Source organism: Xenopus laevis, chromosome 8S (assembly GCF_017654675.1).
Source record: "Xenopus laevis strain J_2021 chromosome 8S, Xenopus_laevis_v10.1, whole genome shotgun sequence".
Lineage (NCBI taxonomy): Eukaryota > Metazoa > Chordata > Amphibia > Anura > Pipidae > Xenopus > Xenopus laevis.
The window spans coordinates 55712768-55738007 of record NC_054386.1 but is presented as its reverse complement, the minus strand read 5'-3'; the positions used below and the strand labels follow the sequence as shown (position 1 = coordinate 55738007).

Genomic DNA, 25240 nt, shown 5'->3' with positions numbered 1-25240 from the left:
AATTGTGTTTGTATATAATGCTGAAAGGAAACTATGAAATCCCAACATAAAGCTTCTCAAAGGGAGGCAAGAAGTATTTGGTAAAACTAGCCCTGCTGTAAAAATAATTTGGAACTTTGATATATCATAACATTTAGGTGGTTTTTATAACAAAGCTGTTTAGCGAAACGTACGTCGGCGTTCTCAGTAATCCTCTTTTGTTCAAATTGATTCGGTAAATTCGGTCTATAACTAATAGTTTTGTTGGGTTTTTTTCAACGGAAGTGGGGGCAAGAATTTTTTGGGTCAAATCCTCTACTATTCTATACAACCTCTTATAATCTTCTTTCCATTCTAAGGGGCAGACGGTTTGTGGCTTTTTAGGGTTACTTAGCCTCTTTCAAAACATCTAGGGCAAGTTAAATACCAAGGCCACAGCCCCGGTTACCCTGTCCTGCCTTATCTTTGTGGTGTCCCAGGCTCGAGAAAAAAATCAGGTAGCTAGTTTACGGGACAACTCCATCATCTATTGTTTCTAATTTCTACTATCTAATTTTTTGGATTGTGACTACATTTTTTAACCCACTACCATGTTTGGTCATTTTTAACTACTTTTTAATTCAACTAATTAATTTTTTGGGTCTAATACTTTAAATTATTGCACTGCACTTTACTTAAATAATGAATTTTTCTATTTATGGATGAATTACGGAGTAATATTATCTCACAGATGAATTGAATTAGTTCGATTTTTCAATTTTTTAATCTCAAAGTATTCAGGAAAAGTTAATGTGGTTATAACGGCACTGGCACGTTAAAATCTCTTTTTTTAGTCTAATTTCTTATGAATTATTGGTGTTAAATAAGTAGGGTGCATCACCTATTAGAACTTTTCTGTCAACCTTAGAATCATAACTATTGGTGGGGTTTCTTTTTTCTTTCCTGTAAAAAAAATGTTGTTTGTTGCTCTGACTTTGTCAGACCTCAACTAATAGTTGTGAAAGATCTTTTTTGCATTTGAATAAAGGCACCTCTTTTGGGTTATATTTCACAGTAGAGCAACTTTGTTATACTCACTGCTTTCAGGTGTGAATTCTACAATGTTTGGGCTCATCATCATTCTGCTGTAGGAGCAGATAGGTAACTTTTTCTTTTGATTTCTTTTAGAATGAGAGTAAAGAAGTTGCCTATGATTCTAGCTCTGCACTTAAAAAGGTTTAAATACATGGACCAGCTGCATCGATATACCAAACTGTCCTACCGAGTGGTATTTCCATTGGAGCTGCGACTCTTTAACACCTCCGGGGATGCTACCAACCCAGACAGAATGTATGATCTTGTGGCAGTGGTAGTTCACTGCGGAAGGTATGTTTGCTGTCACCTATAACAGGGGAACACCATAACAAATAGTGCTAGTGTATGCTTTCTGTAATTCAACTGCACAGCACAGAAGCTGGTTATAGACAGGTTATAGTTTTCCACTTATTCCTGGCTCAATAAAAAAGTATTAAAAGTTAGAAACTTGATCTTTGTGAATAATACTTTGCAGTGTCACCTCAACGAATTTCATTTGCATTTTAAAACTTAAAGCTACATGGTAAAAGTGTTGCTGAACTGTGCAAATGGGTCTGTCATGTTTTATTCCAAAGCATTTCCAAAACATTTTCTCCAAAGTTTTTTGCTTCGCTAAGCACCTCAAATTATTTTCAGATCCTAGTTTTGTCATGCTTCATGCTTATGGCTCATGGGTGTTAAAGAGCTCAAACCTGCTGAATGAGCCTGTGATTAGCTGTAATGGAAACACATACAGTATTACGGGTGCCTCTTCGCTGGCTGAAAAATGGCAGAAGAAAAAACATCTCTTGTGCAGTCACCCTTATACAATTTTATCTGTTGTATGTATGGCAGAGCATCCAAACAGTGCTCAGAGATCACTGAAATAATTTACATCATCGAAAGTTTCTTAAACATGATTTATTAGCAGATTGGTTGCAAAAGTTTAGCAAAGATGGATAGATGGATCTGCAGCTTTAAATATGACACTGACAGCTTTTATTCGAAGTTTAAAAAAAAAAAATGTAAATCATGAGCAAAAGGGAAATTTTGAGATTCATATCAGATCTTTAACAGAATATAAGCAGTTCTCAACCACTTCTCCTTTTAGATTGTAAGCTCCTTTGGACAGGACTTTCTTCACCTCTTGTATCGGTTATTGGCTGCTTTGATTGTAATACTGTATGTACAGTGTATAACCCATTTATTGTACAGTGCTGCAGAATATGTTGGCACTTTACTTTTTTTCATATCTTTTGCTTGGTTTGTGTGAATAAAAAATGTTCTTTTGTTTCCCCACAACAGTGGACCAAATCGTGGACACTACATTACCATTGTAAAAAGCCATGGATTCTGGTTGTTGTTTGACGACGATATTGTAGAGGTTGGTTTTCCTTATTCTACTATTCATATATCCACATTACTATGAAAACCATACTATGAGTAATCATTCTTTTACTTTTCAGAAAATCGATGCACAAGCCATTGAGGAATTCTATGGTTTGACATCTGACATTTCCAAAAACTCTGAGTCCGGTTATATCCTGTTCTATCAATCTAGAGACTGAAGGCTTGGCTGTAAAGAAATGTACAGAAAATATATACTCCTGAAAGAGAGAATATAAATAGTGGGTTAGACATCTAGGGAGCAGTCATGAGAAGAACATGAAGATTCTAGCAACTGTCCCTACTCGTGGCCGCATGGTGATGCTAAATAGTCCACTAATCCAGGCTGCCAAAATAAGATTGAATATACTCCTCTGAATTTACTTTTAACCCCTTCTTGAGCAGGATTCTCAGAAAATTAAGGGATTAAAAACCTTCCTGTATCCCAACATAACATCAATTTGGCATCAGGAGACCAGAGGTGGAAATTTGATTGGATATCAGATGGATGCTGAGAAATGGATCTGTGCAGCACTTTGGAGTACTCAAAATCATAGTGTTTAAAGGAATCTACAATCAAGAGTTTATTGTTTCCTTATGCGACATTCACATACTTTCATTTTTTTTGTATCGTCTTCAATCATTTCCATCTTACTCTGCTTTGCTGTAGCACCCCTCACAGAGGAAGAGAGGTTGAGGCTGCTGCTCTGCACATATACATTGCTTGGATACATTTTATGACTTTATTTTCCAAATTTCTAGCACCTTTAAATGTCATTTGAAGTGTTCCCATTGGGTTAATGATTATACTTAGAAAGCTTTGGTCATACGTAAATGAGAACGGTGGGTTACACCAGGCACCTAGGTGTTTTGTTCTTTAGCTCATTAAACCGATATTGACACCAAAGGAGATTTGTTATCCCGTAGTTCTTTACTGTATGATGTGTGGTGTTTACTTTTACAAAATTGTCATGCCTACCATTTTAACTTCAGCACTGTGCTTACTCTGTGAGTGGTGTCAGCTAACCATTTCCCCTTGTAACATGTCTGTCTGCCACCTACTGGCAGGAAACAGCAGCCCTGTGCTATTGAAATATGTGGCTGTACTGGGGGGCAGGAGGATTTTTCAAAGTAAAGAAAAAAGAATGACTTCAGACATTGTATATAATTAACAGAGCCATAACCCACACTTGCATTACAAGAATCTGGCTATGTTCCACAGAAGTAGCTTTTTGCTTTTAAATAGGAGTTTAACCCTATGATTGGGATTATAAAGTCTGATAAAGAAAAGGGCTTTCCACCTGTGGGCCAAAAGTTGCACCCTAGGGGGTTGTTGTCGCCCCCAGCTTGCTCAAATTGTCAGTAGATTTGTTAGTTTAAAGGGGAAGTAAAGTCTAAAATAGAATAAGGCTAGAAATTCTGTATTTTGTATACTAAATATAAACATGAACTTACTGCACCACAAGCCTAATCAAACAAATAATTTATGCTTTCAAAGTTGGCCACAGGGGGTCACCATCTTGTAACTTTGTTAAACATCTTTGCAAGACCAAGGCTGTGCACATGCTCAATGTGGTCTGGGCTGCTTAGGGATTATCATGAATTATCAAAACTGCACAAGTCAAATAATATCTGCCAGAAGCCGATATAGCAAGACTGATTAATAATCAGAATATACAGACTGCGCTGGTTCCTGTGTTGTCATGTAATCCAATGTGGATTTTATAGTTTTTGAATTGTTTAATACAAACTTTTTCCAACTCTGCAGAACCAGTGGCTGCAGCAAAATAATCCTCCAAATAGAATCCCAGTTTATCGGTTTAAATCTGGCTCCATTATCTTTGTCCCTGGAGCTGGAGTTGGAAACAGTAAAGGGGATGTAAAGGCAAAAATAAAATCCAATACAAATCTCTACACATGCACCAACTGCTCTACAGGGAAACAAACAAAGCTGCTTGAGTTCTGCATGGCTAGGAAGTAAGTCGGGGGCTCCCCCTGCTGTTCATAAGTATGGTTGTTTCCCTGCAGAGCAGTTAGGGACCGTCTGACAATTCCTATCCACAGCAGTAAATGAAGGGAGAATTTCACTGCATACAGTCAAGTTTCTTATAAAAACGGTACACATTTTTTAATTAAAAGTATATTGGAGATTGGTTTCTTTTTCATTGACAAAAGTAAAAATCAGATTTTATTTTTTTGCCTTTACATGCCCTTTAACACCATAATTTTCTCAATAATCTGACCCCCTTATCATTTGGTATGCGAGATCTGCATGTGGTATGTGTGCCATTGCATAGAAAACCATTAGATGACACTGATACAGAATACCGGCCTTCTTAGACATTTACCACTTGATCTTCATTGTTTTTGTATTTTTAGTTATATATCTTTTGTTTAATTCAGCTTTTTTGTTCTGCAGCTCTTCATGCTGGTGCTTGGGAGACAAGAGGTTCAGACTGAAGTATGACAGGCCTGAATAGAAAGGTCATTGATGATATATGCAGGCTTGACAGTCAGGTATCTTCAAGTTCATTTTGGAGTGAGGCAACGTAGAAAGTGAAATAAAAAAGAAAACTGAATAATTAAAGTTAGTTACCTTATGTTTGAAGCCTATTTTGAGTGTTACTATAACGTTTCTAATCCCACTGATAGCCTGATATAAAAGGAAGGTTTCAATTTAAAAATCACATAAAAAAACTTTACAACCTTTATATCTTAATGTGAAATTGCTGTTCTGAGCAATTTACATTTTTTTTAGATTTCAGAATTCCATACATTTTACACTGCTGATATGAATGTGTAATCGCTATGGAGCCAAAGGCCTGAGCTGGAAAGTGTCATGAGACACTTTCTGCTAAAGTGAATTAATGCTTTAGGCTTTCTGCTCAGGTTGGAGATCAAGGGGTGCTGTGGTTACACATTCATAATTCAAGCAGTGTAAAAACTGCTAATATGAAATCTAAGGAATTGTCAATGACAAAATGCACAGAAAAGCACTCTGAGCCTTTCTTGGTTGACCTATACACAGGGTATATGCTCCGTTAAATAGAGGATACACTTCTCACCCTCAAATACCCATATATCAGTATTTTATTCTTGAGTTTTATTTTTGTCACCATTAGAAATCACGGGGCCCCATTCAGCAAAATTTTCTGGGTCCCCAGCCCCCAAGCCCTACCCCAGATCCCACCCACACCACAGTAAAGAGTCTATACATACATCAGCAGTGGTCAGGGCTCCCTAGGAGTTAAAAAAAAAAAAAAAAACATTGGTGGCCAGGGCCCCCCATAAAAGTTTTTAAAAAAACATTGGTGGTCAGGGGCCCCCACAGAAATTTTCTTGAAAAATTGGTGTCCATGCCCCCCCTCCCCCCATATACAATTTAAAAACATTGGTGCTAGGGGTTTAATGGAAAAAAAAATTGGGGTTCAGTGGAACTTATTTGTGGGTTCTTCCTTGTCCTCGGGCGATGGCAGATTCTTCAGCTTTGTTCTACAGCATTTTGGCTCCTTGGCTTAGGGTCTTTCCATCGCTTCGGGTCTTTCTTCAGTGCCGCCAGTCCAGATCCACTTGTTGTGGGATAAGTTTGTGGTGGGTACAGGCAGTTGCAAGGGAAAGAAGATTTACAAGCATACCTCCCAACTGTCCCAATTTTCACAACTTAACCCTCAGCACTTAGATACTTTTGTTACAATTTAAGATAAGCAAAGAAACAACCTGCCACGTTGTTTTGTCCTTCTTTCTATTTCCAAAATGTTGGGGGAGATTGTACATGGAGTGGCTTGGAGGAATGTACTGGGGAAGAGTTACATGTTGGGGAGTGGTGTGTGACTGGGTGATTCTACCACCCACATGTCCCTTTGTACCCCAAGCAGGTCTAGAACCCGCGTCTATAAATTACTAACCTTGTAAGAGTTGATACCTGCCTATATCTCCCGCGTTAACCCTGGCAGCTCAAGTGACTAGGAGTGAGAGAATGACATCTGGACACCTGCATCCCTTAGCAACCCGCACTCTTTCCCACCCACACCGCACCCACTCCTGTGCAAATGCACACTTACTGGCATGCCCCTTTCTCTGAGTGCTGTGAAGCAGTAGGGGTGTGTGCACAAGTGCAGTGTTTGTCTGAAAGCAAGCGGCTTCCTTTGTCACTTCGAATCTTAAGGGGTCCCGATTCTTCAGAGAGTGCAGCACGGCTGGGCCCCCCTTTCACCTTGGACATTGCCGGGCCCGGGACAACTGTACCCGCGGTGCCCCCCTAATGGCGGTCCTGCCTATAGCACACCTGTGTTAGGAGTAGAGCGTTTGGCTGCAGATCAAGAGGTCCCCCTATTTCTTCCAAATTATTTTTCATACTTAAGCTCACCTTAAAGGAGAAGGAAAGGTTAAAACTAAGTAAGCCTTATCAGAAAGGTCCATCTAAATATACCAGTAAACCCCCAAAGTAGTGCTTCTCTGAGTCCTCTGTAAAAAGAAACAGCACATTTCTTTCCTTCTATTGTGTACACATGGGCTTCTGTATCAGACTTCCTGCCTTCAGCTTAAACCTCATTGCCCTGGGCAAGAGCATGCTCAGTTTGCTCCTCTCCCCCCACCCCTCCCTTCTCTACTGTAATCTGAGCCCAGAGCAGGGAGAGACTCAGGCAGGAAGTGATGTCACACCACATTAATACTGCAGCTCCTATCCTAAACAAACAGAGAGTTTCTAGAGCTTTTTACTCAGGTATGGTAAAACATTCTACAGAATAAATACAGCATTCTAGCTTGTACTATTGCAGCTAATCTATTGGCAATAAAATGCCTCCGTAGCTTTCCTTCTCCTTTAAAGGTGTTAACATTTAAGTTAACTTTCAGTATGTTATAGAATGTCCCTTTCTTAGCAACATTTAATTGTTTTTTATTTTTTCATCTTTCATAGTTCTTTATATGATTTGCCTATTTAAACACTTTCTAGTTTTGTGATCGGGTTCACTAACCAGAAAAATCAGTGTAGCTGCAATTTTACTGTTGTTGAGACTTTAACAACCACATAGCTGTTGAAAGTTGAAACTGGGGAACTGTTGAACAAAAAAAGCTTAATAATTCAGAAACCCTATAACATAAAAAAATTAAGACCAATGGTTAATTGTCTCAGGATGTCACTGTCTGCATCATACAAAATGTAATTTAAAGGGGGTTTTCGCCTTTGAGTTAACTTTTGGTATGATGTAGAAAGTGGTATTATGAGAAATTGCAATTGTTTTTCATTTTTTATTTGTAGTTTTTTTTGGTTATTTAGGTTTTTATTCATTAGCTCTTCATTTTGCAGTTTGGTTGCTAGGGTCCACATTACTCTAGCAACCATGCCCTGATTTGAATAAGAGACGAGTATAGGGCCTGAATAGAAAGATACGTTATAAAAAGTATCAGTAACAATAAATGTGCAGCCTTACAGAGCATTTGTTTTTAGATTGGGTCAGTAATCCTATTTGAAAGCTGGAAAGAGTCAGAAGAAAATGGTAAATAATTTAAAAAAACAAAAAATTAATAATGAAGACCAATTGAAAAGTTGCTTAGAATTTGCATTAGAAATTCTACAACATACCAAAGTTAACTTGAAGGTAAACCACCCCTTTAAAAGATAAACAATCCCTTTTAAAGGAGAAGGAAAAAAGAAAAGTCAGTCACCCAAAAGTGATTATATTTACTTACCTGATACCCAGTGCTCCTATCAGGAGAAAACGGCACAGGTCCGGGGGTTCACCATGGAGTGATCCTCTTCCTTCTTCATCTTTCTTCAAACTTCCCGGGGCAGACGCATGCAGTAGAACAAAATAGACAACCTCTTTTTTTAAAGTTTCAGCTTTTCACTCTACTGTGCATGTGCACCCCCACAATCAAACAAGACTCCAGAAGCCGATCGTTCTGTGGTGCTCGCTGGAATTACCCGGGCCGGTGTAGTTTTCTGCTGATAGGAGCAACATCTGGGGAATGAGGTGAGTAAATACAATCACTTGAGGTGCCTAACATTTGCACCCCCAAGTAAAGAGCACCTTTCTTTCTCCTTTTACACCTAGGGCCCATATGCAAGTGTCTTCTCTCCCTCTTGTATCATCCCAGAGCTCATACAATGACAGTGCCCCCTCCAAAGTCCATAGTGTTACCTGTCCCTCAAGGTGTAGGATCCAGTGCCCATATATTTACACAATGCTCCAGAGTGTATATAATGACAGTATCCACTGTTCCTTAAAGCACATGATTCCATACGCCATATATTCTGTGGAGCAGGATATCACATACAGGCCGGCCTTATGTGTTTTGTGCCACCTGGCACTTAATCATAGGAGCCTAACATCAGGCAATATGCACAAATCAGTGTAGCTGACTATATTTTTTGCATTGCTTACCCCCAGAATTTAAGCATCTTTCAGGGTCCTTTACTTAGGGACAAGTCGCCATGTTTCTTAAGATTTTTTTCTAACAAGAATTCCTGCGTTATGGTTGACACTCTGGGAGTGGCGCCCACCTCAATTGTGCCTGATACATTCAAGCACGGTGTGGGAATTGTATCACATATAAAATCGCATTTGTTGAAAGAAAATTTGCCAAGCCTTCTTATATTTCTTCTTTATAATGATTTTATAGTCATATTTGATTCAATATTGGTGAATTGCAGATTTCTATGTCCTATCCTGCTTGTGTATGGGGGGGTTTGTGGATGCACACCTAAGGCCAATTTCAAAAAGTATAATTTCAAAAAGTATAGGAGGGTCTAGCCGTGAAAAAACCAACGTCCCATTACACTACTCTATGTACACATACACTTATTATGTCTCTCATTTATTTCTTCTTTACATTCTTTTATTCTATGCTTTCTTACACATATACTCCCTAATACACATACACTTTCCCTTACCACTACCATACATACTTTCACTTTTCACTTACACATGTATACACACTATTGTGCAACTGCACATATCACTCTACCTTGATTTTAATTACAACACCTGATTTCTACTTTTCTAAAATGGGCGTTGGTTAAGGCAGTCTCTCCCTCTTAAAAGCCGCTCAGCAAGTTGGCGGGGGAGGATCTAGCACAGAGTTGAAACCAAGGCACAGGAGATGTTTATACAAAGAATTGCTACTACAGAGAGGTAATGTACCTTGTTTACTATGACTAAAGATAAATAAGTTAGGGACCACCATGTGGGGTTTTACCTTGACGTGGTATGGTGGCTTATCAATATTATGATCATAACTTTGTAACAAAAAAACCCTGTTTCAAAATTAAATGCACTGGCATATTTACTTGAATTACTTAGACAGGGCTTTATACTTTTTGAAATTATACTTTTTGAAATTGGCCTTAGGTGTGCATCCACAAACCCCCCCATATTGATGTACTATCGTGCTTGTGGTTATTAATCATGACATGAAGAAGGAAGATAAATGGTGAGTTATAATATCCATCAGCTGGAACCAATAAAGGTGAAGACTTTCATAGGGCAATATCCCATAAAGAGCTATATGTGATAAATGGCTATAATGAGTGGCAGGTAAATGGATATTGGATTCTACTTGGGTATTTATGAGAATTTTACTCATTCACAAAGTTTATATTCAGAAAGAATTCCCTGAAGAACAAAGGTTGACCATTCTGTGTTGTGTATACTTTTCAATTGCTGCTCAGATTCAACTGGCACATGCCACTCAGACACCAGCTCTCAGGAGCCAACTGTCACGACTGTCATTTAGCCAGTATGCAGTGATTACAGGAGCTTTTGTGAGTTTGAGAGAGTTTTGGAGATTACAGCGATAGAAGAAGAGATTTGAGCAGAAAAGTGAGTTTGTAGTGTGGAGGAAGAAGAAAGCAGCAGCAGAAGAAGAAAGAACATCCTTGGAAAATAAGTAAAATGGAGAAGAAGAGGAGAAGATCTAAGAGTCCAGTGGAGGACCCAGCTAGTAAGGAGAAGAAACTCAAAATATATTGCTTTAAGAATATAATTATATAACCTGTAACTCATCTGTTTAATATGCAAATATGGGCATTTAACTTGGGGTGACTGGCCCACCTCTCATTTTATATAGAAAATATGGGCAGTGTATGTCCTCTACTTTTCACTGTATGTAATGTTCTTGGAAAGCAAACACCATTGATTTTTCATGTTTAATATAATTAAGGCACCACTATATGAATGGTACTATGAGTATCTGTATATAATGTTTATTGTATACAATATATTTAGAGTGCCAGTATCCTCTTCCAATGTGTATAATGCCCTATGGTGCCAGTGTCCGTTGGCATGATAAATTGCTTGGGCAAAAACCACTGGCTTTTAATGTTTAATATAGTTGAGGCACTACTATATGTAGGTTACTATGTGTGCCTGTATATAATGTTTACTGTATGCAATATATTTTGGGTACCAGTGTGCGTTCCCTTTCAATGTGTATAATGCGGTTTGGAGCCAGTATCTGTTGGCACCATAAAGTGCTTGGGGTACCTGTGCCAACTGCCTTTGACTGTATTTATGTACCACTGGGTCTCAATGTAGGCAACATAATTGGGGTGGCAGTAACCATTGCTTTGTACTATATATAATGTAATTGTTGTGCCAGTAACCACAGTCTCTCCCTATATATAATGTTCTCTGCTGCCTCTGATATTATAAAATGCATTTGGGGTTCCTGTGTCTGCTGTCTCTCATGTAATATAATATATTTTTGGTGCTAATAACCTCTGGCAATTACTGTATAATGTGGGAAAGGATCCACTCCCCCATATGCTTGGGCTGACAGTAGCCACTTAGGATGAAGCTGTTACCTGCCATTTAGGCACAACCTGTCCGCTGCAACTCCGGATCAAATTGTCACTCACCACTTTTCCAACCATTGGAAATAACATTTTCACACTTTATTTATAAAAACCCTAGGAGCAGCAGCAAGAATAGAAATTTGTACCTCTTAGCACTCAATTCCAGAGCAATTGCAACCAGAGTGCAGTGTGTGGTACTGGCAGCTGCAACATTTATACAACAAATGTTCTTTGCACTAATTTTTTGCACATTGCTGATAAATGTGTCCAGGTCCAGGCCAAGCCGACCAGGTGCCCTTGGCCCTTGCACAAGCGAAGGGAGAGTGACAGAGGGGAGGGAGTGGAGAGTAACATAGGGAGGGGAGAGGGATAGAGGGGAGGGAGGCAAGAGGGACAGTGGACAGTGAACATGCACTAGGGGTAGGCAGAAGATACTTTAACAGGTACCTGCCCAGCACTCCCCTATCGTTACACCCTAGGCAGGTGCTTCTTCTGCTCACCCCTAGTTCCGACCCTGAATGAGTCCCTGACTTAATTAGAGAGTCACAAAGTGATTTTAATTTTTTTAGCAGGAGAAAAGATAAAACTGAAGAATTTAAGGATTTGCCTAGAGCATATAATGCAATATCCGCTAAGAAGAAAAAGATCAAGAAGTCCGGAGGAGAACCCAATTGGTAAGGAGAACAAAACTTGAAATATATTGATGTAGGACTTAAAGGGGTTCTCAACCCAAAACAGATCCCCACAGACTCAGTATTTCAAAACATCTTTCCAATATACATTCATTACAAATTTCAGTGGTTGTATGGTAATTTGTGGTAAATTTTAGCCCAAGCCTTGCTTGTAATATCACTGCAGAAATGACCAATGAGCACTCCACTAAAGGGGTTGTTCACCTTTGAGTTAATCTTTAGTATGGTGTAGAAAGGGATATTCTGAGACAATTTGTAATTGGTTTTATTTTTTTATTAGTTGTGGTTTTTGAGTTATTTAGCTTTTTATTCAGTCACTCTACAGTTTGCAATTTCTGCAAACTGGTTGCTAGGGTTCAAAGTACCCTAGCAACCATGCATTGATTTGAATGAGGCAGGAATATGAATAGGAGGGGCCTGAATTGAGTATAATGCTCTTTGGAGCCAGTAGCTGTTGGCACCATAAAGTGCTTGGGGTACCTGTGCCAACTGCCTTTGACTGTATTTAATGTACCACTGAGTCATACTGTAGGTAATATTGTTGGGGTGGCAGTAACCATTGCTTTGTGCTGTATATAATGTAATTGTTGTGCCAGTGACCATACTGCCCGCCCTATATATAATATTCTCTGCTGCCTCTGATTGTATAAAATGCATCTGGGGTTCCTGTGTCTGCTGTCTCTCATGTTACAAAACATATTTTGGGTGCTGATAACCTCTGGCAATTACTGTATAATGTGGAAAAGATCCACTCCCCCATATGCTAGGGCTGGCAGTAGCCAATTAGGCTGAAGCTGTTACTTGCCATTTAGGAGCAACCTGTCCGCTGCAACTCAGGATCAAATTGTTACTCACCAGTTTTCCAACCAATGTCACCAATAAGAAATAACATTTTCACACATGGAGATTTATAAAAATCCTAGGAGCAGAGGCAAGAACAGAAACTTGTGCCCCTTAGTGTTGAAGTGCAGTGTGTGATGCTGGCAGCTACAACATGGGGAGGCCCATTTATCAAAGGTTGAAATTTTGAATTCATGTGAGTTTATAAACTCCCATGAACTCGAAATTCGACCAATCGGAATTTATTAAAAAAATCACATTTTTCAAACTCGGGTGAATAGAACCGAAAACTCTAATCAAATTCAAATTGAATTTGATTTGAAATTTAAAAACTCGATTCAAGTTTTTTCTCTGAAAAAAACTTGAATGTCAGGAAGGCTGCAAACAACTCCAAAATAATCCCTGGACCTCTCCCATTGACTTGGTGGTGAATTGTCGATTTTGAGTTCTTTAAGGGCCAGTGTATGATAAATCTCGAAAAACTCGAATCGAATTTGAATAACGCCTCAGTCGAATTTGACAGTTTTGACCATTAAAAAAAACGCGAAAATTCAGATTTCTAATTTTCAGTTTGGCCCATTGATAAAATCTGCCCCTTAAACAACAAGTGACGTGGGGAGGCGAGAGTGACAGAGGGGATGGGAAAGTGACAGAGGGAAAATGACAGAGGGGAGAGAGGCAAGAGTGATATTGGGCAGTGAACACGCTCTAGGGGTAGGCAGAAGACACTTTAACTGGTACCTGCCCAGCACCCCCGCTATTGTTGCACCCTAGGCAGGTGCTTCGTTTGCTCACCCCTAGTTCTGGCCCTGGATGAGTCCCTGACTAAATTAGAAATTAGTAAGTCATAAAGTCATTTTTTTCTTTTAGCAGGAGAAAAGATAAAATTAAAGAATTTAAGGATTTGCCTAGAACATCTAAAGCAATATTCACTGAAAAGTAAAAGATTGAGAGGTCCAGAGGAGAACCCAGCTGGTAAGGAGAACAAAACTTGAAAGATATTGATGTAGGACTTAAAGGGGTGCCCGACCCAAAAAACAAATCCCCACAGGCTTAGTATTTCAAAGCATCTTTCCAATATACATTTATTACAAATTTCAGTGGTTGTATTGTACTTTATGTTAATTTGCCTGTAATTTCACTGCAGAAATGGCCAATATCAGACATGTCAGTAAGATCACTGCATCAATGCATAGATTACCTCACCCAAACAGAATACCGCAAACGCCTCTTCTTTTCCCAATGCTGCTTGTCTCTATTTGCCTTCCCTGTCTAGCTGAAACTTCTAAAGATGTCCGTGTATTCCACAGACATCTTTGATTTATTTCCTTCTTCCACTGATGATCAGGGAGCTGTATACTAGGGCACTGGCAGTCCAAGCCAGGTCCACAATAAGCTGTGAGCTGGATATGACAAGTCAAAAATCAATTCAATTATTTTATTGGTTGCTATCAGTAACTGTACCAGTAGAATTTAGCACCTATGTTGCAAATAAAACAGCCATATCATGTGCATGACGGCCAAAAATGATAAATGAGTCCCTGATTAAATTAGAGACTAAAGGTCACACAAAGTAACAATTTTTTTTTTTAGCAGGAGAAAAGATTACAATTAAAGAAATACAGACAAATAAACAAATTTTCAGAGATGGAGATCGAAAGCAGTATCCACTTCGAAGGAAAAGATCAAGAAGTCCAGAGCAGAGCCCAGCTGGTAAGGAGAAAAACATTTGAAAGATATTGATGTTGGACTTGAAGAGGTGTTCAACCCATAAAAATGCTCCTCACACGCCCAGTCATTCAAAGCAACTTTCTAATATACTAATTTCAGTGGTTGTATGGCAATTAAAGATATATTTTAACCCCAGCCTTGCTTGTAATATTACTGCAGAAATGGCCAATGAGCACTCCACTAAAGGGGTTGTTCATCTTTGAGTTACCCTTTGTATGATGTAGAAAGTGATATTCTGAGACAATTTGCAATTGTTTTTAATCTTTTATTATTTGTGGTTTTTGAGTTATGTAGCTTTCTATTCAGCAGCTCTGCAGTTTGCAATTTCTGCAAACTAGTTGCTAGGGTTCAATATACCCTAGCAACCATGCATTGATTAGAATGAGACAGGGATATGTAATAATGGAATAAGTAGCAGTAACAATAAATGTGTAGCTATACAGAGCATTTGATTCTTAGATGGGGTCAGTGACCCCCATTTGAAAGCTGGAAAGGGTCAGAAGAAGAAGGAAAATAATTACAAAACAATGAAAAATAAATACTGAAGACCAATTGAAAAGTTGCTTAAAATTGATCATTATATGACATACTAAAAGTTAACCACCCCTTTAACCCTAGACATTCCATTAAGATCAATGCACCAGTGGATAGATAGCTCATAGTGACTGTAATTTACATTTGAATGGTCTATAAATAATGTTTGGTTGCCCTGGGGGACTACTGTAAAATTAATGTTTTTTCCAACTTGACCCCATGCTGTACCTGGTGGCTGATTTGGGAATATACCACCATAATAGGGACCCTTGATATGTATTAATCATGGGACATGAAGACTGCACCTTAAATATAAGGACACATTCTATGTATCTTTATTGGATGAATTGAGTTACATTGTCTGTTTTACAAATCCCCTAGGAGGAAAAGAGAGCGTTAGAGAGGACGCCGAAACATTGCAGTACCTCGATATTAAAAATTACAGCCTTATTAAAGAACTAGGAGAAGGCAACTTCGGCAAGGTGAGTGGTGAGCTTCTATGGCAAAATCTATTGGAATGATCTGGAATGAAACCAAAAGGAGACAGAAATCACAAGAGAATTAAGCATGCAAATTTAACATGTAAACTCTTCTCTGATCAGTGGAAGTACATGTGCTATATTTGCTGTAGAGAATATTTTCCCTTATCTAAAGGACACCCCTATCTTCATTCCTATTGAAGAAGGATGGTCAGTCCCAGGCAGGGCACATACATGACTTTTAATTTACCTTTTAAAGGGTAAATAAATTAATATTAAAAAAGCCAGTACAAAAATGTGGGGCTATTAGGATAAAATGGAAATACTAAATATTTTATGGCTCATCCTTTGTTTAATTACCAATATGAGTGGCGCTACAGCCTTGCATGTCCATATAAGAGACCCAGTAATATTTATTTCCTTTGCGCTCTTCTTTCCCAGGTGGTGTTGGCATCGTATAAAATCAAGAACCAACTAACTGCAATCAAGATCATTGAGAAGCAGCGAGAGGATGATTTCAAATATGTTCGCCGAGAGGCATCGGTTCTCCAGATTGCTAGCAGATGCCCATTTCTATGCCGGGCAATGGCAACATTCCAAACTAAGGTACAGGGTAGTGAGCTCTGCTAGGGTCTGTCTGCTTTCTGCACATATTATGCTGATAATAAAAGTATTTCATATGGCATATTTGTATTTACACACAGAGTATTACCACCTTGTTAGTGAATGTGATGCTTCTACAGTACTAGAGACCTCAGGATAGGCTGATATATATATATATATATATCCTGAGGTCTCTACTATGAGTATATAAAACCACATATATGTGTACCCTTCTCTGTAGTTTTATTCAGCTACTAGCAGGACCCTATCCCAGTATAAGTGGCCCGGGGTATAAGGGTCCCATTGGGGGTCGGCTTCCTCGGTAGTATATGTAGCAGGGGCTTCTGGGTGACAAATGAGTATTTGTGGTAGGAGGTCACTGGTGACCCGTGAGTATGTGTGTTGGGAGGTCACTGGTGAGCTGTGAGTATGTGTGGCTGGGTTTATGTGCAGAGGAGGCCCAGAAACAAAAATTTCCAGGGAGCCCCAACTTTAAACCCCTACCCAGTGTTATAATCTAGAATGCTGAGTTGTGGAACCAATACTGCTATTCATATTTGTGTATTGTGTTCTGTCTAACCTGGAGTTATCTTAGTTTGTTGTAATTATTATGCTGTTTTGCATATTTTTGTATTAAATGATTAAAATTATCATGATTTGTCCTATCCATTTATATGCTTCACCTTCTCCTTTCTGTTTTTATAACCAGTCGCTAATCCTGCTAGCCCTGGATATCTACCAGTTACATAACACTATTAGTAACATGCTAGCAGGGCCGCCATCAGGGGGGCACAGGGGGAAAAATTGTCCCGGGCACCGCAGGTTTTATATCTAAGAGGGGCCTGTCCATGCTTCACTTACTTGATTAGCCGGCCCCCCAGCTTTCAGTGTGCTAGCAGCTTCAGAAAATAGGACAGCAGTTCTGTGCATGCAAGATTTTCTCCTATTCAAAGCTGTACAGCTTTACCGTGATGTATCCTTAAAGAACCAATGAGGGTACAGGAAATCTGAATAGGAGAAAATCTTGCATGCACAGAGCTGCTGTCCTAGTTTCGGAAGCTAGCAGCACATTGAAAGCAGGGGGGCCCAGCTAATCAAGTAAGTGAAGCTTGGCCGGGCCCCTTAGACACAAAACCCTGGCAAGCAATTTTTTTAATTTTGGGGGGGCCTGGCTACTAAGTTTGTTTTTTTTAACTTAAAGGAGGCAACCAATGGCTTTTTATAACTTGCGGGGGGGGGTCCAGGCCATCAAATTTATATTTAATTGCAGGGGGGCCCCTGATCACTAATGGCTTTTTATAACTTGTTGGGGGTGGCTGGCCACCAATGTTTTTTAACTTTAAGGGGGTCCTGGTCACCAGCGGATTTTTATAGGGGGTTTAATGTTTTAGCTCTATCTGTGTTGCCTTTTTACTGTGGGGTGATTGAGATATGGGGTGGGGCTTGAGGGTGGGTGGGGACCAGGGGGCCCAGAAAATGTTGTCGTACAGGGCCCCGTGATTTCGGAAGGCGGCCCTGCATGCTACTAGAGACTGGAGTACAACACAGAAACACTGCTCAAGCATATATTAAATGGTACGAGACGAGACTACAAAGTGATTTGTGTTTTTCTTTTTTCAAAAAGGTTTTATGCTTCAGAATTAGTGGTAGGTATACAGTTCCTGCACAAGAACGGAATCATTCATTGGTAAAAAAAATTTAAATTCTCTCCCAAGTCCTTCACTATGTATACATAGTTGTGTTTCTGGACATAATTCTAATATAAACTGTTCCATGTTTGTCTTACAGTGACCTCAAACCAGAGAACATATTGTTGGATGAACAGGGCCATGTGAAGATTGGCGATTTTGGTCTTGTCTGCACTGGTATGTATGGAGCAAACACAAGGTGTGACTATTATGGAACACCAGGATACACGGCACCACAGGTGAGAATCTCAGTTCCTGTACATTTACACAATATTTCTTATTATTTTAAGTGACACTAACGTGTTACTCTACCACTTGGCCTGCCAAAGCCACCTAATCCTCTAATGCTTTAAAAATTATGCTATAATTGGTATCACTGAGACGTGGTGGGATGAAACATGTGACTGGACTGTGAATTAAAATGTTAACACCCTTTTTAGGAGGGACAGAGGGATTAAAAAGGGTGGAGGAGGGGGTTGTATGTAAAACATGAATGTAAGCCATGCACTAAATAAATAACCATTGCTGGCACTGGTGAGGGAGTGCAATCCCTCTGGGTAGAGATTTTGACTGTGCAAAAGGTTATCAATGTTGTATGCTATAAACCACCTTGTATAAGTGACGAGTATGAAGCCCAGCAACTCTTGCGTAAACAAGCGGCTTCACAGCTGGGTCCAGTTGTTGCTATGGGTGACTTCAATTATCCAGACATCGACTGGGGTAATTGGTTTGCCAAGACAGAAAAAGCTAGTAGGTTTGTAAATATGCTGAATGACAACTTTTTATTCCAGCTCGTTCCAGAACCTACTAGGAATAACTCTCTTTTGGGCCTTGTAATAACTAATAATTCTGAACTCATCTCTAGCATTTGCGTGGGTGATGAGCATTTAGGGAATAGTGGTCATGACGTGGTCTCCTTTGAGATTCTGTTGCAGAAGCAATTCTATAAGGGTGTTACTAAAACACTAAATTTCAGACGTGCAAACTTTGACAGTATAAGGGCATCTCTGCACCACATTAAGTGGGAAATGTTTTTCACAGGGTTAAACACAAAATATAAATGCTGCTTAATAAATATACATGTCCGTATATTCCCCTTTTTTGGTTCAATAGAATTGTTGGTGTTGAGGTGGGTAATAAAAGACGTGCTTTTAAGGCTTTCAAGTTAGCTGGTACAGCCAAATCATTTATATGGTACAAGGAGGCAAATAAATCATGCAAAGAAGCCATCAGGCAAGCTTAAATTGATATGGAAAAGGATATTGCAGCAAGCAGTAAAAAGAATCCAAAATTATTTTTTAATATGTTAATAGTAAAAAAATTAAGCAGGAAGTGGTGGGTCCTTTAATATCAGAGGGGGTCAGCTGGTTGATGAAAACAAAAAAAAGCGCAGATTCTGAACACTTTTTTTTTATCTCTACACAAATGAGGAACCAGCTAATGAAGGTTTCCTTCTTGGTAGTCCCAATTCTAGTAATACAACTAATGATTCATGGTTCACACATGAGGAAATTCAAAAGAGACTAGAACATGTTAAGATAAACAAAGGTCCAGGGCCCAGATGGTATTCATCCCAGGGTACCTAGTGACTTAGCTCTGTGATTGCCAAACCTCTTTACTTAATTTTTCAGGATTCTTTGAGGTCTGGCATAGTGCAGAGAGACTGGTGAATTGTTAATGTGGTGCTGCTATTCAAAAAGGGATCCCGTTCTCAGCCTCAAAACTATAGGCCAGTTAGTCTGACGTCAGTAGTAGTAAAGCTTTTTGAAGGGTTAATAAAGAATAAGATACTGGACTTCATAGCAAATCATAATAATATGAGTTTGTGCCAGCATGGTTTTATGCATAATAGTCCTTGCCAGACTTACCTAATTTCTTTTTATGAGAAGGTAAGTAGGGACCTTGATTCTGGGATGGCAGTGGATGTGATTTACTTTGCTAAAGCATTTGATACAGTGCCACACAGAAGGTTACTGGTTAAATTAAGTAATGTTGGCCTGAACATAATATTTGTACCTGGAGAGAGAACTGTCTAAAAAGATAGACTACAAAGAGTGGTGGTAAATGGAGCATTTTCTAATTAGACCAGTGTTTTTAGTGGAGTACCACAGGGCTCTGTACTAGGTCCCTTGCTTTTCAACTTGTTTATTAATGACCTGGAGGTGGGCATTGAAAGTACTGTTTCTATTTTTGCTGATGATACTAAATTGTGCAGAACTATAGGTTCCATGAAGGATGTTGCTACTTTGCAGAGTGATTTGTCCATGTTGGGAAACTGGGAAGCAAACTGGAAAATGAGGTTCAATGTTGATAAATGTAAGGTTATACACTTTTGCAAAAATAATATGAATGCAAGTTATACACTAAATTGAAGTGTGTTGTGAGTTTCCTTAAATGAGAAGGATCTAGGGGTTTTTGTAGATAACAAGTTGTCTAATTCTGGGCAGTGTCATTCTGTGGCTACTAAAGCAAATAAAGTTCTGTCTTGCATAAAAAAATGCATTAACTCAAGGGATGAAAACATAATTATGCCTCTTTAGAGGTCCCTTGTGAGGCCTCATCTGGAGTAGGCAGTGCAGTTTTGGACTCCAGTCCTTAAGAGGGATATAAATGAGCTGGCGAGAGTGCAGAGACGTGCAACTAAACTGGCTAGCGGGACAGAAGACTTAAATTATGAGGGTAGACTGTCAAGGTTGGGGTCGTTTTCTCTGGAAAAAAGCTTCTTTATTGGCCTTTATTCAAGCATCAGTTTGCCCATTCTGCAATCCTATATAGTAATCGGGGTTCTCAGTATGAGAACTTTTGTTAACTAATCTGTTATTTGTTGTCAAGGTTTTATCACAGGAGCAATATGACGCTGGAGCTGACTGGTGGTCTTTCGGAGTCATCTTGTATGAAATGGCCACCAGTAGGTTACCATTCTCACCGAAGGGAAACTTGAAACAACAGGTAGAAAGCATTATCAACAGAGAGCCTGAATATCTAGACTCCATTTCTACCAAACTGCATGACCTCATAAAACAGGTTAGTAAAATCAGAATGAACATTTAGTAAATGCTACTATTTTTTTAGCAATTATTTTTTTATTGAGTTTTCACTTTTTATAAAAATAAATTAACAGAAAAGAAAGTAAACGCTACTATTAAAGGGGTGGTTCATCTTTAAGTTAACCTTTATTGAATGGCTAATTCGAAGTAATTTTTCAAGTGGTCTTTTTTTTTTATATACATTTTTTTTATATAGTTTTTGAACTACTTGCCTTTTTCTTCTGACTCTTTCCAGCTTTCAAATGGCTGACCCAACTAAAAAAACAAATGCTCTGTAAGGCTACAAATGTATTGTTTTGCTACTTTGTATTATTCATCTTTCTATTCAAGCCCTCTCCTAGTCCAGTCTCTTATTCAAATCATTGCATGGTTGCTAGGATATTTTGCACCCTAGCAACCAGACAGCTTAAATTTCAAACAGGAGAGCTGCTGAATAAAAAGCAAAATAACCAAAAAACCACAAAAAAATTAATACCAATTGCAAATTGTCTCAGAATATCACTCTCTTCTAAATCATACTAAAAGTTAACTTAAAGATGAACTGCCCCTTTAATATAAAGTTATAAAAAAAATTGTTTTTGATATAGCAGAATGGTTTATTTGTTATGGAGGAATGTTGGCATAGGAAGCACCAATCTGTGACCTGTTGTAGGAGTAATACCATTGTTTCCATTAGTCAGATGACCCTCACTGGTATAGCTTCTAGGTAGTGTGGTATCAAGTGTGGTAGGAAAAAAATGCATTTAGAGCCTGGGGTGAAAGTCTCCAGAAGAAGGTCACTCTATGATGGGCATTCATGAGTGAGTGTGAGAGCAAAATTCAGTAGTAAGTGATGATGTAGGCCAAGAATGAGAGGTTTAGCCTGCTGAGTAGCCTTAAGCACCATTATAAGGAGAGCTAGTGGCATTTGATCGCTACTGGTTTTTGCCAGATTTTTATCTGCCAGGCAGAGCTTTTCTGGTACTTGATGATATTCTGGATACCAACCAAGGTCACAAGGCATAACCTAGGAACAATTATAGAATTTTATAAGTAAATGTTTTACTGAATGGAAGGTAGAAAAATATATGCAATATATTATATTATATTATTATTAAATACATTTTCATTATTTACTTTAGCTCTTGAAGAAGAAGGCCAACAAACGCCTTTGGGTGAATGGCAACATCCGGGATCACCCATTTTTTTCCACTGTTGATTGGTCAAATGTGGAGAAAAGAAGATTAAAGCCTCCTATAAAACCAAGTCATGTTAGTGCATAACTGTGATGTGATCACATTCACCCAGAATGGAATTAGTACCTCTCCACACTTAGAGCCATTGCCAGAGCAGTATTGTATCTATTCTTACAGTGGCTTCAGTGTTCTTTAGGTTTTGCACCCGATTTGCTTACTAATCCTATTTGCAGTAGTTTTATATTTCATGTGTTCAGACAAAACACACCGCTTTTTTGGGTGGTTCAGGGAATCAGTCTGTTAAATGGTAATTTAAAATGTTAAATACCACCATGGCTGAAGGGAATAATTATTGTATGACCATGTATTTTTATTATTTCTCATAGGAATCAGCCACGGGGTTCATCAAGAAATACATCTCATTCCCGAAAGAGGACCCCAGCGAGACCTGTATGCTCGTGGACCCAAGCTGGCTGAAGTAATGAGTAGCTGTGCCGTCGGCGAGGTAAAGTTTAAAACGGAGATGATAATTCTAGGGCCCAATAGGTTAGATTAGACTATGGTTCTGAAATCTCTATTTCTTAATGAACCTAATGTGTAAGGCTGAACCACGAAAGAATATGGCTCTGTACCCACTATACTTGACAGAAAATTTATCATATTCAGTCATCTCATCTAAGTACTGTGCAACATTCCACCAGAACACCACTAGCACCTCCACTGCTTCATCCTGCATATCGGGTAATTATGACATTTTGACAACAGCAAAGGTGAGAAAATATTGTTAATTACCATCTCACTGTCCTGCTCTACCTTACAATTACAACACCAGAAAAGGTACTCCTCCCCAAAATGCCCCATCTTGCAGGTTAGTAGCACTGTGATCAACATCACCGCAGAAAGCACTTACAGCTGCATTTAATATATAAAGTGTTTTCTATGCCATTACCAACGTATGCAGCTGTTTTTTTATTCATGTTCAAAGTTTTGCACTTTTTTTAAAGTTAAAAAAACAAAAAAAAAATCCCCCCCATCTTCCCATGTTAACCCTTCACTTAAGGATTAATAAAGCACAGCCTGTGCCCTCCAGGCTTTATCATTATCTGTGATGTCATCAGAGGGGGGATAGGGGTGGGCATAGCTAGTGGCCTGTCACAAGCCACCAGCGGTACCCCTCTAATGACATCACAGACTACATGCTCAACTATCCTTTCATTTCTATCCCTTGTCAAGCACAGCCTGTTCCCTAGGCCTTATAAAGCACAGCCTGTTCCCACAGGCCTTATAAAGCACAGCCTGTTCCCCCAGGCCTGATAAAGTCCAGCCTGTTCCCCCAGGCCTTATAGAATCCCTTGTCAAGCACAGCCTGTTCCCCAGGCCTTATAAAGCACAGCCTGTTCCCCCAGGCCTTATAGAGCACAGCCTGTTCCCCCAGGCCTTATAGAGCACAGTTTGTTCCCCTAGGTCTTATAAAGCACAGCCTGTTCCCCCAGGTCTTATAAAGCACAGCCTGTTCCCCCAGGTATAAAGCACAGCCTGTTCCCCTCAGGCCTTATTATCATTTATGATGTCATCAGAGGGGGGGATGGGGTGGGCATTGCTAGTGGCCTGTGACTAGGTAAATTTCATTCGCTAGTCAGTAACAAGCCACCAATGGTACCCCTCTAATGACATCACAAACTGCAGCTGCCACTGCCTTACCATCAATAAACGCTCTGACACCAGCCTTTCCATTATGCCATCAGAGACAATTCTTATTATTAGGATTAATTTCAGTATTAGGCATGACAGTGAGAAAAAGGGGCGTACGTTATTGTGCGTTACGTTTCAACATTTTATGATAACTGCATTTACACAGGTACTTGGCTAGATAAATTTCCTATCTTGAAATCAAGAAAATTTATCTGGCCTACTGTTTGTTGGCTTTAAATGTATATGTCCCTTTTAAGAGGCATAAATAATGTCATGGAAGTGGTGGAATCTGCCCTGCCTCAATCCTTGAGTCTTGAAATCTTGGGTAAGTAACAGCAGGTAATTGGCTCCTACTAGACAGAATTGTTTTTCAGCTAACCATGAATAGGAAAGGATTAGGATACCGAAAAAATCCTGGAAGACCCCAAACAAGATGGAGCACAGAGCGACAGAGCAGTGCGAAAAATGGAGGCCTCTATCAAAGAGAGTCCTATTCCTATGTGGGTTCTTCCCACATTATCTGAAATTAATGACTTTCCATTTGTGTGTTGTAAGACTCTGTAATATATTCCTTTAACCCTTTCCCTGCCAGCCGTTTTGTACTAGATGCGAACATCTACTGCCAAGCAGTTTTTAGACATTTTGTACTCTTTCACTTTAAGGGCCTTTCTTGGGGTGGTCTTTTAGTTTACCCAGTATAACAATATATTGTTTTTTTCAGGACAACCTGAACTTTCAAAATATGCAAGAATTTTGCAATATGCAATATTTTCGGAAAGTACACATTCCCACGAATCCAAATTGGGTATGCATGTCTTTCTACTCTAAAGCACCAAGCTGCAAAACGTTCCTAAATTTGGCAATTTTGGTGACATTTCCAAAAATCACCTCAAAACTTCCACCCTGCAGCATTGTATGTCCCACATACTATTGAGTATCAAGATAGATCACCCCAAATATGAAAGCCTGGGGTCCGCTGAACAGTTTGATGCCCAATATGTATAGGTGTACCTAAGCACGTAGCATATAAGGGCCCCAAAATGAAGACCCCATATGGTCTGTCATTTCAGGTGCTGCAAAATCAACACATTTACATAGTTTTGGGGTGGGCAAAGATAGAAAAAAATACGTTCACCCCAGAAAACCATATATTTTCGGAAAGTACACATTCCCCCGAATCTAAATTGGGTATGCATGTCTTTCTACTCCAAAGCACCAAGCTGTAAAACAATCCTAAATTTGGCAATTTTGGTGACATTTCCAAAAATCACCTCAAAACTTCCACCCTGCGGCATTGTATGTCCCACATACTATTGAGTATCAAGATAAATCACCCCAAATATGAAAGCCTGGGGTCCTCTGAACAGTTTGATGCCCAATATGTATAGGTGTACTAAAGCACGTGGCATATAGGGGCCCCAAAACGAAGACCCCCCATATGGTCTGTCATTTCAGGTGCTGCAAAATCAACACATTTACATTGTTTTGGGGGGCGGCAAAGGTAGAAAAAAGTACGTTCACCCCAGAAAACCATATATTTCTGG

The 25240-nt window shown here is 39.2% G+C and overlaps 1 protein-coding gene and 1 long non-coding RNA gene across 5 annotated transcripts in view; both read left to right on the top strand.

Moving 5' to 3' along the window:
* Positions 1–3325, top strand: part of usp12b.S (ubiquitin specific peptidase 12b S homeolog) — a 32455-nt gene extending 29130 nt beyond the window's left edge. For all 4 annotated transcript variants that reach the window (XM_041574103.1, NM_001086820.1, XM_041574100.1 and 1 more), the window contains exons 7-9: positions 1147–1344; positions 2338–2416; positions 2499–3325. In XM_041574103.1, the coding sequence (XP_041430037.1) occupies positions 1147–1344; positions 2338–2416; positions 2499–2600 (379 nt within the window). In that variant the 3' untranslated portion in view covers positions 2601–3325. The remainder of the gene's footprint in view (positions 1–1146; positions 1345–2337; positions 2417–2498) is intronic.
* An 8274-nt stretch (positions 3326–11599) lies between these two features.
* On the top strand, positions 11600–15725 carry LOC121397743. The gene is made up of 3 exons (XR_005963890.1): positions 11600–11889; positions 13618–14460; positions 15394–15725. It is a non-coding gene; the product is annotated as an uncharacterized LOC121397743 (long non-coding RNA).
* The last annotated feature ends 9515 nt before the right edge of the window (positions 15726–25240 follow it).